Source organism: Eurypyga helias, unplaced genomic scaffold (genome assembly GCF_000690775.1).
Source record: "Eurypyga helias isolate BGI_N326 unplaced genomic scaffold, ASM69077v1 scaffold27181, whole genome shotgun sequence".
Classification (NCBI taxonomy): Eukaryota; Metazoa; Chordata; class Aves; order Eurypygiformes; family Eurypygidae; genus Eurypyga; species Eurypyga helias.
In genome coordinates this window covers 1-18320 of record NW_010233135.1, presented here as the reverse complement: position 1 = coordinate 18320, position 18320 = coordinate 1, and the positions used below count along the sequence as shown (strand labels likewise).

At 40.0% G+C, this 18320-nt stretch overlaps 1 protein-coding gene across 1 annotated transcript; it reads right to left on the bottom strand.

The window, feature by feature from the left end:
* Window position 1: 1 nt before the first annotated feature.
* EIF3B (eukaryotic translation initiation factor 3, subunit B) lies at window positions 2-13209 on the bottom strand (the record flags this gene model as incomplete). The annotated part of the gene is made up of 18 exons (XM_010161652.1): window positions 2-207; window positions 1351-1468; window positions 1985-2093; window positions 2545-2622; window positions 3107-3232; window positions 3875-4013; window positions 4785-4863; window positions 5358-5480; window positions 5955-6027; window positions 6599-6809; window positions 7570-7616; window positions 8313-8379; window positions 8483-8614; window positions 9501-9658; window positions 10672-10800; window positions 11446-11503; window positions 11594-11713; window positions 13017-13209. Coding segments are annotated over 17 exons (1946 nt in total), but the record flags the coding sequence as incomplete, so codon positions are not given.
* Window positions 13210-18320: the final 5111 nt, after the last annotated feature.

Sequence of the window (18320 nt, the reverse complement as noted above, 5' to 3'; positions counted from 1 at the left end):
AAAAAAAAATACAAATTTAAAAGCAGCGCCTTTCCAGTATCTCACTGCAGCAGGCAGCAAGACTTAAAGGCACTACAATGTGTCAGAATGGAGGAAATCCGGTGCATCCACCCTCCCAGAGTGCAAGAATATGGATTAAAAATTCCAAAGTTGATGTAGGCTTTCTGAAAACGAATGAACTTCTTTTCAGCACAAGATATGGTGGTGCTGCAGAAAAGGAAGACAAGAGGTGAGTTAATTACTGTGCTTGTACACAAACAGCTCAACTGCACACAGATGCTAGCTGGTGAAAGGCTACAAAAACTTGTGTTTCAGCTGTTCTTAAACTGATGTTTAAATCCATATACTAAGCAGCTTCTCTCCCTCTTCCTGCCACAAAAGGATCTCCCATGCATGGGACACAGATAAGCCAGATCCAAACATTTTCAAAGGTACCAAGGCTATTCATTTTTCCACAGGTCCAAGAGGTGTACTGCTCATAGTTCACCTAAACTCCTTAAGTCTCTGGAGGCTGAAGAGCTGCAGGGTGACTTAGAGCTGCAAGAGGCATACTTCCAGTATCCCCTTCCTCTTCCTTAAGCGAAGTCCTAAAGATGACAGAGCAGGAACCCACTCCAGGTTCTAAGTCCTATGAAGATTGCCTTCACTACCAAAATATCTTTTCCCTTCTCAACACAATGTCAAGCTTCCTAAAGGACACTTCCTACCATGGGCTGAAAGCAGCCTCAAGTTTCAACATACAAATACATAATATGAATTCACAAAAAGGAGCTGGGAGAAGCACTGGATTAAATACAAGATTTCAGCAACAGGCAGCGATGGTCAGTACACAGGAATCTGCTACTTCCTGAATTCCACCCAACATTTCCAGAAAACGATAGCAGAGTTCATGTGGATATTTAAACATCTACTCAAAGTTTTATCAGCTCACAGTTCACTTGCTGTATAATCCTCAGTGGGGTATTTAAACTCCGTCCAGAAACTTGAACTAACATGCAGTTCTTCCAAAAGGCAAAATTTTTGTCTCACGCTGACCACAACTCCCCCTACTGACAGAACTTAGAGTCTGCAATACACTGCGTTTAAGTTGACCCCGACTCTGTGGCGGGTTTGATCACTCTGGCAAGACAGGACATGCACGGTATTCTGCTCAGTACAACTCAAAAATCTAACCACCTGCGATGACTTCAAAAGTAAGCTTTTGGTTTGTTTTCCGTGTGGCTAGAGAGGACAACTCTGAGAACAACACATTCACTCAGGTAACAAACAGACCTCTCTCAAGCAAATTATTGAATCCATAGCAATAGCTGACAGAAAAATGTCTCTCTGCTGAGAGGTATGCTAGCTTACCACAGTTTTATTAATTACTCCGGTTCTGCAAGGGTAATAATTTCTTCATTGATAAAAAATTCAACAGTCTCCTCCTCCCAGTCATCAACATTGCTGTCCAGCTCATCTGTGTCTACCCCTGGAATGGAGAAAACATTAGCACTGATTGCATCCAACAAGGCAGCAATGGAAAGATTTGTTGCTCTTAGCAGAAACACTCAAATCAGCACTGAAATAAGAGGTATTTGGTGCTTAAAATCATAAAAAGTACATGCTAAATTCATTAAATGACAACCGAGGCATTACTGTCTTCCACCATGGGGCTTTTGTGGGTTTTCTGGTTAAATGTGACACCTTAATCTCTTGAGTCTTATCCCAAGGTCAAGCCAGCACTTGCCTTGAAGCATAAAGAGGCGAGGTAAGACACAGATACTAAAATCTGGCAGCCAGCAGTATTTGAGCTTTCTCCCATTAAAAAAAAAAAAATCCTGTTGCAATTCAGGATAAAAAAATATTTTAAATAACCTTCAAAGACTAAGAGACTAGCTTTGGCAGGAAACGGAGGGAGAGTAGCGGAGGAGTGCCCAAACAGGGCTGTTACTCGGTAAGCAGCAGCAGTTACCCAGCAGCAAGTCTCCACAAGCGCAGTACCCACCTCCACGAAGCTCTAAACGCTCGTTCCTCTGCTCCATGTACAACTCCTGTGCCATCTTGCGGTACTTTCTGAACTCTTCCATCATTGTGCGTCTCCTTTCCACTAGCTCCTACAGAGGCAGGAAGAGGTTGTTAAGCCTCCCCAGTCAATCAAATCCACATGCAATGCATTTGTTACCAGGTCAAACTTTTTCCTCACAAACCCACTTACTACTAACTTAAGCCCAAGAAAAAGATACCTCTCTCGGACCAAAACCCTGGTTTGGAATTTTTTAATTTAAAGAGCTTTTCTTAATTTAAAGACTCACTAATGCAGCAACTCACTAAGAACCTCAAAATTTTACCACCTTGGAGGTAACACCAGCACCTCTTCAGATTGATTTCTGTTTAACCTGACAGCTCAGCAGCATCTGCCCGAACCACCTACTACAACCAGCTCTAACCACCTAAACACAGATGTTTGTTATAAAAGAAATTTAACTTGCATATCACTGTTACAAAATAACTAGGGACAGGTTACTAGAGTTTTGTCTACATTATTATATTCCAAAAGGGTCTTGCCTTTGAAGCTTTGGACTGGCTCAGGCGATCCTTCTGCTCAAATATCTTGGAGTACTTCTTCAGGTCCTTCTTAATTTGCTGTAAAACAGGGAATTTTATTTCAACTAGGGTATCTGACTAGCAATCACAGCCATCGTATTGTATAAGAACTCTGGGGTAGGCCTAAGCCTTTTTTTAAAGAAAACATCTTTCATGCAAACTCTTCCATGCAGTTTCCCTTCCATATGATTTTCTTTGTTCTTCCTGGCTTACAGATCATGTAAACGTACACATGCAATTAGTGAAATCTGGACAACTAAATCCAATTTTGTTATTTATACCCTTTCACTGTACTCTAACTGTAAGAGCAAGTGGTAAAATAATTTCTCTTTTGGGCCTGTATATCAGTTAATATTTAGTCATCACCAGAAGGGAGATCCCCCACAGCAGTATGTTTTTTTCACAAATTCAGGATGATAGGGAGTAGTGTAACAGTTCAAGCCTCACTCTCAAGAAGAGGGAGTAAACCAAGTGTGTTTATACAACAAATCAACACCAGCAGAAAGTCAGCGGAAAACACTACCTTTATCTGATCCTCACTCAGCAAGGTAGCTGGTCGTGGTCTCCAGAGAAGCTGACAGAACCTCTCTTTGTTGTTTTTCTGAAGCAGACGGCCTTGGAAGGTCCATAACCAATACGCATTGTCCACCTGGAGGAGTAATATGCCATTTTAGTCAAGAGAAGCTAAAACTTCACACTGCAGTCCTCACTCCACATCTTAAGGGTCTTTTTTTTATAGAATCAGTACCATTAGTCAAAAGAACCATGGTGCTCTTGTTGTTAGTGCCTTCCTTGCACAAGTCAAATTCCTCAGCGAAACATTTGTTCCACTGAAACTTTGCAAGAAGTTACCTTCTAGAGGATCACAACAGTTTGAAACTAAGCCAGCCCTTCTCCCTTGTTCTCCAGTCCCAGATTTTGAATTTATACAGGAGAGGATTACAGTGCAGTGGCTGGAACCATGCAAAAGTAATGGCAGATGGAATAAATCTTGCTGTTCTGTGTGGACCACAAGGAGATCAAGTTTCAAACCACTAAAGACACAATGAAAATTCATAAAAGAGGACACTCTGTTTAGACTCACTGCCCTTTGGGCTGCCCATCCAGAAGTTACTTTGGACAACCGGTGAAGTTAATGGTCCACATAAACAGTGGTGTTCTGAAATTAACTTATAAAACTATTGTGCAGGTTTTAAGGCGTATGACCAGTGACAAGTGTCTGTTTTCTCTTCCTAACCAACAGCCCTTTCCAACACCTCTGGAAAAGGAAAAAAAAAAAGTACATTAGTACCTTGTGGCTCCACCAAGACACAGAAGTCACAATATATCTGCCTGTGGGATCCCATTCTACATCTGAAGCTGTATAGTGTTCGGCAATATTCATCATGGTGCAGTCAGATGTATCAACAAATGCTAAGGCACCATTCATGCTGCGAAGACAAAACAAGACAATGTGTTACACACTAGTCTAGCCTGTTTTTTTAAAAGCATTTCACAAGCTGCATCTTTACAACTCCTCACTACAAAGATAAATTTTCACAGCAACCAAGAGACAAGGTCATACCAGTCTCTGTGTTTAGAAAGCAACGTGATGAATAAAAACAGAAATCCAAGTAAGAATAACACTTTTGTTTCTACGTTCAGTGACCCTTAACCCATTTTATTTCTGTTCTTAAAGTCACAGCAAAAATACAGTAGGCAAGTGACAGCTGAAGTTTACCAATCATATGCTTAGACATATTTAAGTAGGCAAGTACTACTCAACTGGGTCACAAAAATAATTTTCACTTGCTCTAACATGAAACTTCCTTGATAATGGCAAAGCTGTTTCGTAAAAGAGTTAAGAGGTATAGCCCGTGAGGAGGCACAAGGCTATGACAACAAATGAACTGTAAGAGCCACATGCACGGTGCAAACTGGATTACAGTCAGTACTTAAAACAGCTGAAGTGTGTTTCTAAAAATCCACTTTTCTGTTGAAAAATGCATTCTTTATTTCATGTGGCAAAAATAGCACTTAGAAGTTACAAAGGACTAAGCTATATCATGAAATTGCATCTCTTCCTTTGCTTTGTCAAAGCTGTATCAGGAATACACAGTAATGCAACATTCATGGAGATCCCAGACACTCCAGGATGAGATACTCTAGCATCTTTCCTCCTTAAAACAAATGTGATCTTCATTAACATGCACAACACTCACCTTCTGAGGCCAGCCAACACCACAAATTGCCCTTGAGGACTCCAGAATATCGTGTTTGCCTGCTGTTTATCAAACGTTTCTGGAAAGAAACACGACAAAGTCAGAAGAATATCTCAATCCAATGCCATCAATTGGCTAACGAGCAGTCAACTCCATCCATTCCTCAAAAGACATTTCTGAACTCCACAAGCAAGTCCCAAAAACAGCCCGTAGCTGTATGCATCTGAAGACAAAGCCCACTAGCACAACACCCAAAGCCAGCTGAAAGATAAACTGAGGAGACCTCAACACCCAACCTGGAAATAAATTTCATCTAAAGTGGGCCAAGTCTCTGCTATCATCTCACAGGATTTCCCACAGCCACAACATCATTCTGGCTTGTAGGTCATTTATTCCCAGATCCTGGACTGATTCAAAGTGAAAACAGTTTAGCTGTCACCAGAAAGTAGGATTTCTAGAATACAATTTCAGGCGTAGCACCTATTGCCACACTGTCCCCAGACAGCCATCATTTTGAGTTTAGTGCATCTTTTGCCATGCAAAATGCTTTTCACTTGTTTTTCAGTCACTTACTTATAAGTTCTATTTTCCCATTGTTTTTAACATGGTAAAAGGAAACTGAAATTCGTGGAGTTTCTCCATGCAACACAGCAAACTTGCTTCCATTTGGTTCCCAAGCAAAGGCTATGATGCTTTCTGTAACAAAAAAAGGGGAGGTCAAAACTCTGTCAAAACACAATACAAAGCTCTGATTTCAAGCAGTTCAAGAAAACCAAGATGCTGAAGAGAAGGAAGCCATCAGTTAACAGACTCAGCCATACAGACCATCTCTTAAAACACAGCTTGATAAGGCAAATCCAGGACGTTACAGCAAGTGTTTCAGCCGAACAATAGCTCCCAAGTCTCCCATTTTCTACAAAATATGCTCATATTACCAGCTCTACCGTCTTTATTAATGAAAAATGACAGAACTGAAAATTTGTTAAGTCCATCACAAACATGAACAGCAACAAGTTTTGATTTCTCAGGAATAATGCCATAGGAATATGGTAGCTCCTACCAAGAGTTAATTTCCTAATTATGTCTCATGTTGACAGGAATTTCTAAGAAACATGCAAGTGTGTACTCAAGAAAGTTAAAGATCAAAAGTAAGGAAATACTTGGCACTACCTTTCATTTCCACCACATCCACTGGCACCTGTTTCTCTCTCATTCGGAATATTTCAAAGTTGGTCACTACTCCCTGTAAAGGCCAAGACCAGCTCATTATCCAGCACAGCAGCAGTAAAGCAAGTAACTTTATCACTAGGCACAGAAGGACAACTACACAATTAGCCTGTCAGTATGCAGGATGACAGAGTGGAGATCTATTTCTTTAATGAGAGCAGATACAGTATGCCTCATGACTGAACACATTCGAGACTCTTCTGTTCTGTTAACGTGTAACTGAAGAATTGTACAAAAGCATTTGCTTCTTTTCAGACTGTTAAGAAATTTAATTAAGACAGATAAACATATGGCACATTGTGCAGCATGACCTCTGGGTTGTTGAACAACTGCTTAACAGGAAGTTGGAGAAGAGGTGAGACATACAGCTCTCACCCAAGTCCAAGATGCCACTAAAGTAAAAGCAAATCTTGGATGTGAACATTGCATACACTTTGCTCTCCACATGCCTCAAATTCAAATGGTAAAATAAGTAAATCATATAATTTACGCTTTCTATGTTAAAAAAAAAAGACAGTCCTGTAAGAAAAAGAAGTGTCAGCACGAGCTAAAACAAGCACTTATGGATAAAATCAGAATCCACATACCTGTGTGCCTTTGGGAGTCCTGTCCACCTTCACACACAGGTAATCCCCGTTCTTCTGCCAGTGGAGTTTACAATCTACAACATTAAACAAATTCCGCACACGAATTTCTTGTCTAGAAGGCAGCTGCATCAAAGTCACTCTTGCTGGTATGTCTTTGTCCTCAGGCACCCAGAAAGCAATTATGTTACCACCTGGAGACCATGAGAAGTCTCTACAGGAAGAAAGTTAAAAATATGCTGGTTTTAGTTAGAGATATTAGAAGCAGAAATCATTTTCATTGTTGTATCTGAATGTGGAAGACAAATATCAACTCTCAGTAATAAAGACAGATACAGATAAGCAACTGAGGACAGTTTACACATATCGTACCCAAGCAGATTTTTAAACTTGCTGTATCACCACTGTTCACTGAAAAGTAGGGATTACACTCAGTGTAACCACAAAGAGCTAAGAAAGGCCGATTAAACCAATGAGCGAAAACAACCCCTATTATATTACACTGGACACAATTTTCTTGCACCTGGGTACACCTAATTTGCTTGCTGCTTCACAGAGAAGTGCCCCAAACACTCCCACAGGAACCTGTCTGTTGTGCAGACACACAAAACCAAACCTGTTCCCAAAAGACAGGGTACAGCACACTGTTTCAAGCAGCATACAGGATCTTGTTAGGGAGATATTCCCTAACAAACTGCATTCCAGTTTGGCTTTGTAGATAAGGAAGGGGACTCCAAAGCTAGACCCTGGATTAAGCAGTACCACAGAGGACTTGAAGGCACACAAGCTGTCAGCTACATACATCAATAAGTGGAGAATTTTCCATTAATTTTTGCCAGTTTGTCTAATCTGACCACTTCAGCATGAGGCCTTTAGCTCTAGTCAAGTCTGAAGATTCCTCTCACCAAAACAAAGCCCCAGAAAAAAGAATCTAACTGAAGAGAGCAGTTATCTCTACAAAGGTTTATACTCACCTGATCCCAGTGATTTTCAAGCTTTTTTTGTCCAACAAACCCATAGACTAAAAGAAAAGGTGTGAATTTTCAAGTTAGTAACATTCTTATATTTACACATACACCTTCTGCCCTTATTATTAGAGCAGAAACTAGGAAACTGTAGTTTTCAGAGATCCTGTATCCCTATTTTTAGTATGAACATATGTATGGCCATCTTCAAGGCCAGGCTGGATGAGGCTTGGGGCAACCTGGTCTAGTGGAAGGTGTCCCTGCCTGTGGCAGGGGGATTGGAACTGGATGGTCTTTAAGGTCCCTTCCAGCCCAAAAGACTATGATTCTATATGTACCACAATTACCAATAAAATCAAAATTGCTGTACAGAATTAATGAGTACAGCAGCCTGAATTATTATGAAAACGCAAACCACACTAGATTAGCCTGCAATTTATAGTACTTTTTGGGTACTTTGGCACTCACCTGCTAGTGAGAGCTGGGAGGCACCACATAACCTTGATCCTACTGACTCTTACAAGCACTATATATTGAGCTGTCTAGTCCTTCTAGAAGCATGGTGTGAAATTTACTGTCAAAATCAGCTCAATGTTTTCACCCAGAAAAGAACAAGACAGGAGCAAACATTTCTCCACTTGTAAGCCCAGCACTAGAGGGTATTATTGAAATGCATCCTTTAAAATAGATACCCTAGGAAACACTGATGTTGTAATGCAATAAGTGTTAAGCAAAAAAAGGCAAGAACTTACAGGTGTTTCATAGATGCTGAGGGTATCTGAAGTCATTCGAGCAAAGAATTTACCATCATGACTCCACCTAAGTAAATAAAAAGAAAAAAAGAAAGATTATTAGACAGGAATTACCTTTTTATTAAATGAAGTCTGGGACTACTTCTCTCTAATTCTCTCTCTCGACCTACTTAAAAATAGGCCAGTGAGCTGAGTTCTCACAGTGGAATCCTCTCTTCTTCTGCCCAGTCAAAATATCCCAGATGATAATAGCCTGAGGGTCATCCTGCGTGTCCATCAAAGGGCTGAAGGTCACTAAATACCTACAAAAGAAATTATCAATTTCACTACTGAAACTTCATCTGGTATGTGAGTATAAGCAGGCTTTCACCCAAGTAATATTTAATTACAATGCACTTTCAAACAACAGTTTCTCTAACAGGATTTTTTTAGAAGAGGGAGAAATAAGAACAGTATGATAAAGGGGGAAAAAACTTCCAAGACACAGTATTTCCCTGGCATCCCTCTGGCTGAAAAGACTCTATATTTCTGTGAGGGTCTTCCCATATTGATGTTACAAGAGAGGGGAACTCACCAAATAAACTATATAGTTTTGCCATGAGAACATCATTGGTTTTGAACCAATTATAAATCCACTGCCAACCTGAACTATAGGTATGCTGGACTTCTCCACTTCAAGATAAATAGTATCTCTTTAATACAATAAAACATAAAACCTAATTGCTTCCAAATATGTTACTTGGAAACTATGCAAAAAGATGCATCTCAGTCCTGAAAATTATTTCAGCCTTCTCTAAAGAGCTTAAGGAATTAATTTCGGTACTACACATGTGGAGGATGCTACTCAACTGAAACTTAGCTGAAAACTAGAAATCTAACTAACACTACAGACATCCCATCCAACTAAGGAGGAAAAAATATGGTCTTCTCCCTTGGGATAACAACATCTTTGAGGAAACTTGTCAGCTCAGTTTTGTAGAGCAATTATTCCAGATTAAGTATCTTTCCTGAAATTGAAGAAAGTCACGCAGAGTTTTACTCATTCTGAGAAGGATTCATGCATGAAAAGCAGTACTGGCAAAGGAGAACGTAAGACCCCAACCTTATGAAATTTGAAAGCAGAGCAGCCAGAATGTGTGTGTTTCATGCTTTTGATCCCTTAGCCCTAACCAAAGTCATGCTCCATACCTTTCACACGGCGAGAAGTCAATAAGCTGCACTCCCTGGTGACTAAACCTTTGAATCTGCTTGAACTTCTCTCCACCCCAAAGCGCAATGCCTCTCTGGTGGAACGTAGCCAAGTAGGTACCTTTTGGGGACCAACGTACATAGGTTTCTGTCCACCTCTGGATTAAAAGAAAAAAAAGAATCCGCAAAGGTTTAATTTCACACTGGATTCCTAAAGGGAAAAGAATTAATGTCTGGCTTTATACATCGCATTTTGCAAATCCCCCTACTAAGTGAAGATCTCTGAACTAGCAACACCTTGGAGTAGTTGTGAAGTTTAATTTCACGCACATAACGCACAGTACTTCAGGTTGAAAACTGTCAGTTGAGGCCTTTTCAACTTCCTGATCACCAAAACCATTTTCCAGATACTGTGACAACCTTTTTATAGTAACAATTAAACCCACCTAATAGGCTGCTTCCTTGCTGTCCTTCAGCCCTGGTAAGAACACACTCTTCTCAGAAGTAAGGGTAAGTATTTCAAGTTTCTTAACAACACAGCTCTTGACCTTCAGCTAAGTTAGAGAGGTTTCAGCAATATAGTCCATGGCCAGTGACCATGGTGATGAGCAAAATTACTCATCATCTCAGAGCCAACTTCTTTCTACTGTAATGCATAATGATTATTAAAGAAAACGCTTCTGGGTACCAACAGTTCTCAGCAAGTCAACTGCCTGCAGCAGACAGACATGCTAAGTCTCCCTTTTATATGCTGTTACCAAACCAGCTATTCCTCTTTAGTACCTCTGCGGTCAGCAAAAAAGCTTAAAGTGATCAGAAGCAGCATACTTAAGCACACACTCAGCTCTAATGAACAGTACTCCTCAAACCTCTGACTTTGCATTTTCAGGACTTTCTGATTCAACTCTAATATCCAGATGAAGGAAACTAATAGGCATCTTGGACCAACTAGGAAAAAAAAACACCCCACACAAGTTACCTCCACATTTGTTTTACCTAAGCAGCTAATTCTAATTGATGTAGTTTCACCACTCCTCTCCAAAAGGAAGGAAAAAAGTATTCCAGCAATGGGGAAAAAAAATCTCATTTAAAAAAATTAACACCTAAAATGTCACAAAATGAATGAGACTGACAGTGAATCTGCAATGTACAGCACTTCCAGGACACTCACTGGTCTGTCCTCAATTTGAACAGGTTCCTTGATATCATTCCAAAAAATTGAGGTCCGGTCTCCTGACTCAAAGATCACACTGTACTGATCCCTACAATCAGGATCTTCCAACCAGTATCGGAGATTCCCCTAAGGAAAAACAGAAGCAAAAAGATTACCAGTGAATCAAAGACTAAGACAGTAAGTTTCCCCAAATTAGTATCTACCTGGCAGGTGGAAGTTGGTCTCAGACCGAGAGAGCATGCAACGCTGGAGTCTAACCATGGCAGGCAAGTTTTTAAAGTGAAATTAAATAATTCAAACTACTGGCTACTGGAGGCTAAATGAACAGATCATAAAAAGGTGGACCTTCAAGGTGGTTTGATGATGTTAAACACTTGTTGCCTAAAATAACTTCAGAGGGTTTTGTTGTTTAAAAAACTATCCCTTCTTCCACAAGACTTTTTACAAAGCCAATGGCAATAAACACAGAAGTTTGCCTCAAACATTTAAAAACATAGGAAGATGCAGTCAAAATTCTGCTTTTAAATTACTTGTGCAAAATCATTATTTATTCTGAAGTTTTACCCTATGTGGAACTACTAAGCAGAACCACTGTGTTCTTCCTGTCACTTCACGCCTGTGAGAACAGTGAAACAGGAGCAGGCCATCACTACTGCTGCTTGTAACACCGCTATGAACACATCGTTTCTCTTGTCGTATGAACACTCCAGCAATGAAGGAATCATTTCATATTAAGCTGAATATTCTTTCCACTTTTCCAAAAAGCCTTACCAAATCCTTGAAGGGCTGTTTCTCAGGGATTTCCCATTCATCACTGATTGTCATGTACCTGAAAAAGCAATTTGATTGGTTATGCTCTGTGCAGACACTCTTGATTAGAATCCCAAAATCTGCAGATACACACAATAACTGCACTCACTTATCAAAGTCTGTGAAAAGGTTGACTCTGAAAGTGTGCTGTTTATCCAGTTTGTATCCATCTGCGTTCTTCACAGCATCCACTGCATGAGATGGAGACATGTACTCCAGGAAGATATACCTACAATAAAGGAAGACAAAAGCAGGGAGTCATCATAACTACATTACAAAAAAATAAGTAAGTAAAATGAAAAAACAACGGGGATGAACTAAGAACTCAGTACTAGCATCTATAAAATGAATTCTTGCCTTGTCCCTACCTAGTTAGGATCAAAAGCATTTAATCTCCATTTTGGCCACAGGCACATACGCACTTCTTGGCTGTATGGACTTGACCTGAATTAGGCTGATATCCTTCCCGTACGTGGGTGGGACTAAGTTACAAATGCAAGTTCAATGCAACACAGAACAAGAGCTAATAACGGGCAGGTTAAACGTGGACCTCTTTCCAGCTGAATGACAGATCATGTTCAGAAATTGTAAATCTTGCTGTCACAGGCATCTCAAAGCACTACTCTCATTTTTCAATTGCATCAAATATAATTCAGCTTCCTTCTTGCCACTAACACAATCTAGTGCATAGCCCAGAAGACTTGAAATTAACAGTACTCTGAGGACTGTCAGACACTGCCTCAAACAGAGGTGTGAACACAGACAGTATAATTTTCTCCCATGACTGTACAGAACTGACAATACCTATGCTACAGAAAACCCACTTTTTAATGCTTTCTAAATGATGATTCCTCCCACACTCGGGAATATACACTACTCTAACCACAGTAACAAGTCTCAGCAGAACCTCATATTTATCAGATTTAGAGAGAGAAAGCAGGCAAAAATCAAATTTTTTTCCTTTGCCCTCTCCCTTTAGGCCTGATCATACCTGGTTAGCATTCTACTCAATTTCAGATGCTGCAATTAGCCAGAAACAGGGATCAGAAGTATGGCAATGGCGAAAAAGAGTCCTGGGAAGGGTTCCCTGAACTTATGGAAGCTGAAGCCACTAATGTAAGCGTAAGCAGTGGCAACCAGAGACAGAATACTGACAGTCCATTTTGCAATAAACTGTACTAAGTTTTTAACTAAAATGGACCTTTAACCTATTTATTAGCCATGGTAGAAAATAAACAAAATAACACATTTAGTACTGCAAAGAAATTTGTCTTCCAAACCCAGCTAAACTGCTTCCACAATAATCCCCTGCCCTGTAGCTTAATGAGCTACGAAGCTTCTCAGCTCCCTTGGGAATTTTCGTTTGTCACCAAGATTAGGTGTCAGGATTCTACCGACCAAGAGAGAAGAAAGTCATGAGCATGACTATTCAGTCACCATAAAAACTGGCCGTAAGGCACTGACACTAATGATCAAGGGTAAGTCAGAGCAGTGTTCCAATTCTATTTTCAGGAGGAGTTACCATGACTTACCCTTTTGTCTTCCCATCTGCTTCTGGATAAAATTCATTGATAATTTTTCCAAACTTGGAAAATATTTTGTGAATGACATTCTTCAGTTTCTCAAGTCGGTCTGGTCCAACCTGGGGAACATTATCCACGACGATTACCGAGTCAATTCCATCTGCTTCTTGCGGCCGATCTTTCAGTACATCACCAAGCAACTCTGCAAAGAAAAAGGGTAAACAACTAAGGCACCAGTCTACATCATTAAGGAGGAAGACAGAAAGATTAAAAGACTAGGGACAGTAAGAGAACAGCCAGGCTTCAAATTTCAGGAAATCCCAAGAATCACTTCAGAAGCTGTAGTGAACGAACATTCTACCAGAGAAACAACTGAAGTAACTACACAACACTTCAACACTGCCTTGCTAAGAGGATGATCATGCAGTTTCGTGACAAACTTCAAGCAGCTAACTCTTCTGGAAGACTTCCTTGTCTTCAAGATAACTGGTAAATACCTGAAGTTGAGGATGTATGTCAACACTTGCACCATGAGCCTGCTGCAGGAGTCGGAACTGGCTCACTAAGTCTTCAAAATCGACAACAGCGCAGACAGCTCTAAGATTTACCACCCGAGCTCTGACTGGCAGCCTTGCTCAAACTATAACCGGATGACCTTGATAAAAGGAGATGGAACACGTACCTCCCTCACAAATTACACAAGTTTTAGCATAACTCAAAACTATCTGCCATACTGGAAGCTCCACATGTCTTAGCATCACTATAATTATGTTTGAGAACTCACACTCCATCTAAAGCTTTAATTAAACACAAAATGAAGGTCTAAGACAAGAGACTTAAAGCCATATTGAAGCAAGCAGCAAGTGAAGGCAAGCACACACCTTTTCACACTCTGGATATTCAATCATACTAATTCCCCCTTCCTATATCATCTTACAGATTTTGAGATTACTTGTTGGTGGGATGGTTTGTTCAGTCCCTGCACTGTCAGCTTCAAGCTTCTTTCTACTGGGAAGGGACTGCTTTCGATATGGCTGAAGTTTCCCATACTCGGAAGGGAGAACATTCAGAAGGGCTGTAACTGCAGCTGTGGCTTGCTCCCAGGCACTGGGATCAAAGAGAGTTAAAAGGTACAAAGTATGCCTCTAACTTGGACACAGAATCAGGAGCTTCAACAGCAACGCTGCATTACTTCCACGTGGTGAGGTCATTCTGTAGAGTTCTAGACATATCTAACTTGGATCTATACCTCAAGTCCATGCTATCAGACTGTTCTGTATTCACCAACTAAACCCCACTGGTACTGTACAAATTTAAACACACTTCGCAAACGAACATTACCTAACTACAGGGATGTACCGACCTGTAGATCCAAAATGAATCAGAAAAAATACATCAATGATTCAATCCTCAAGGGCTTAAACTAGAATGGCTCAAGACAAGGGTAACCAAGCAATCTCTCAAATAACCTCAACCTAAGGTTATTTTTAAACCTTTACATGGCATAAAATCCCATACTAACCCCAGCTATCTTATCAAATATACACTTTAATTCTTGTCTAGATTACCGATTGTTTCACACGCCCCTGCAACTCATTAACATTGATTGCATTATTGTATTCTGAAGAAACAGAAGCCGCAGATTATTTATGTTTTATTGATATTCTTAGCTTTGTGTAACCAAATAGACCGGAATAGACATTCTGGCTAACAAAAAAAGCCAAACATGCTGAAATGAATGGCAGAGTTTCACACATGCTACAAAAATAGGAAAAATGCACATGTGTATCTGCAGTGAGTTTTAAGCTTACGTGAACACCACTATAAAACGCAGAACTACGCAGGAAGTGCACGCCACTTCTGAATTAGAATACAAAGAATTTGGAGAGTCAGATTATACACAGCATTCACAGACCAGGGGAAAAAAAAAAAAAAAACACACACACACAGAGAGAAACATTTAAAATATGGATACAACTGAAAAAGGGTGTTAGATGTCTTGACATTTTGAAGACATTTTTACAGATTTTTGCTGGGTTTTGAATTCTAGAAATTATTCTGTCCAGTAACAGCAGTGAAAAGATCTCTAGCTTACTTTGAATTTCAAACTATCAAAACACCTGGGTCTTAAATAACCTGTTGAAGCTTCAAAGTTACAGATTACAAGTGAAGCTTTCCATTGATTCAGAGCAACATTTCACAACACTTTATGCATAAACAGATGCTACCACCACCAAGATTATGTAGTAGTCTCAAAGCATTGCTGTTTGTAGCATTTATTACTCAAAAAGATGCTCTCCATGTGCACACAGAAACTACAAATAAGAAGTTAAAAGATGCTAACTCGTATAATAAAAACAAAGACCCAGAAATTGTGAAAAACCTACTATTAATGGCAGCAACTGAAGAAAGCTGAAGAAGTCAAGAGAATAATCCTTCCTCTAAATTACGTCATTGCACTTACTCGGCACACTTCAGATTATACTCAAACTTCTCTCATTTACAGCAACTAGTTACTGGGTTGCAGCAACTACTCAGAAATGGCTAAGACCACATCTACACACATACAACACAAAGGTAAGTGAACAACAGGAGGACTTGTAAATGTTCAAGAAACAAGCTAGAAGACAACTCTTAGTGTGGAGCAGCAGACTAAAAACTGGGAAAAGAAGGAATCGAGCATGGTAAAAGTTCATTAAAAAAACCAACAGAGTTAACAGATATTCTGATAGCACAAAACCACAGAGACCACTGAGGATGAGCAACAAACTTGACAGGAAGATAGAGGCACCAGTCCCTATAAACATGATCACAGATGATGACAACTTTAAGAGCACTATTTGGCACAAGTAAGCAGGCAAAGAAGTAGAAGGAAAATGGAACATAGAGCAAAACCCTGACTCCTTTCAAAAGTACAGAAGCAGCTATCGGGAATCACTCCACAGACAGCATCCTACCACACAGACTAAAAGTGCTTTAAGTTACTACTCAAGGTATTTTGGACCACCTTCCTCTCCTTCAACCTTTTGCTACAAAGTTGAAGAGAATGCACAGATGGTGGCTGCAAGTTCACTTCCTAGCATATACCGGATCTTAAGGCAGTGTTTCAGGAGGATGCCATTCTCCAGGGAGCTGACAATACACCCAAGTTGTGGATAGGTAATCACTTCCTTAGGACTCCGGACACATGCAGTGAAGCATCTGCTATGCCTACAAAAATCGTAAGGACTGGAAAGAAGAATTTAAAAATCTGATATTACAGTAAAAGATTGTGTGAATTCCTTATTTACCCTATAATCTCGTATCTTAGGTTTTCAGGGCATATAAAATGAAAGCAGATCCCACAAGAACATTTCCACAGAAGCCTACAAGAAAAAAAAAAACCTAAACAACAAAACACACACAAAAGGCTAATTTTGTAGGCTGTTAGTCATTTTTTCATAACCTCTCCTCACAAAAGCCTTTGCAGGCCTACAGACAAACCAAGAAATAGATAGCTAGATTCATGTGTAAGAATACAGTACCCTGTCTTGAATCAAAACTGTAACAGGTTAAAGACAAATTCCTACACTGTACCCTTCCTCTACCTTAAATTCAAAGTTGTGAACAAAGGCATCTTCAAAGGGTACAAAGCTGGTTTAGCCAGCTCTTATTCCACCACAAGAAAAGCGGGGTGTGGTGGGGACACAACTATCTTCAGCTGGCAGTATTTTAAGGACCACTCATTATCTGAACTAAAGCTTCATTGCACCTGAGTGGTTATCTGACACATCCCTTCTCCTGCTTGAACTGTATCAGCTGTTCCACCATGCCACAACCATTCTGGAGAAAAAAAAAAAAAAAAAGGAAGTAATGCACCTGAGAAGGTCCAATCCCTAAGCTAGTCCAGCTCTAACGTGTTCCTAAAGATGTCATGTTATCACAAGCATTGAAATAGCCTTGGCTCCGTGACCCTGACAGACTGTCTTTCTCCTGGGGAGTCATTAGGATAAGGGAAAAGGAATAAGGAAACTTAGGAAGTACACACACACGGAAAGCCAGACCAGCAAGAGTGACTAAACTTAAATGCTGTAATTCAGCTGCTAACACTGCATTATTCATTCAGCTGTGAAGCTAACCAAATTAATCCTTAACAATAAAATGTGAGGATAGAAAATGTCTAGTTTCTGAATTGACAGCAAAGAACACAATAATCATGATACACACAGCGTATCAAGCAAACACTTAACTAGACAAAAAGAATCCAACTACATAGTTGCAGGCAGTTTTTGTCTTTAAGAAACAAACGTAAAAGTTTGAAGAGCTATACAGACTACTAAATTGAGAATTTTCTTAATCCAGGATATTTTACTGCCATTTTATTAAGCTAAACACAGGACTGGAATACTAGGAGGTACATATATCATCTGTATTCCACTGCCAATTGAAATAACCAACTGACATACAAACAATTGCATGTTTTAAGAACTGACATACAAACAATTGCATGTTTCCATGTTTTTCCAGTTCCAACATTTTTCCAGTTCTGATACACATAAGACCCTGTAACATGCAGGATATATGTAAAAGAGACCCTACAATAGCACATACGCTAGAACTTGTATTGGCAAAATAAATACTTCTGCTATTCAAGAACTAACATGATTTGTCGCAAAAAATTTACCTGAAATGTACCAGAATAGACTTCTAATTGCTATATGCCAAAACTAGGTATTTCCCTAACTATCGGTGCAGTTACAGAATGGCCTAGCCATTTTAAGACAGTCCATATGTAATCCCTTTAAAGAACCTCAGTTCAACTACCAGAAATAATTTCCTTGTCACAAAGTACCCAAGTCACATCCTCATGTGAATTAACTCTTTTCAAACCCTTACTAACTATGGATTTCACTCTGGATGCATGGAAAAAATAGAATGATGAAATCTAGTTTGTAAACATCTAGTTAACAATTCAAAACTTCTCTTTTTACAGTTAAGTTTATCCAGTGGAGGCACACTGAAAGCACACAAGGTGACGATTCCACTTTGTAAGCAGCCCACCGATCTTGGAAGTCTGATAGGAAATCTAAGAACAACAATTAAACGGTATTGCACGGTGCACTGATCCACCAGAAGGTTCACTTAAGAAGCACTGCTACCATGAAGACGTGCGCTCGGTACCATGCATGTGCAGTCCACCACCACGGCACACGCGGGACGAGCCAGCTGCCAGGCCCACAGAGGCTCGGGAAAACAGAGCGTTTCCTAGCAGAGGACCCTGTTCTCCACGCACACTCCCGGGCTGGTACGACTTGTTCAGCCTGGAGAAGAGGA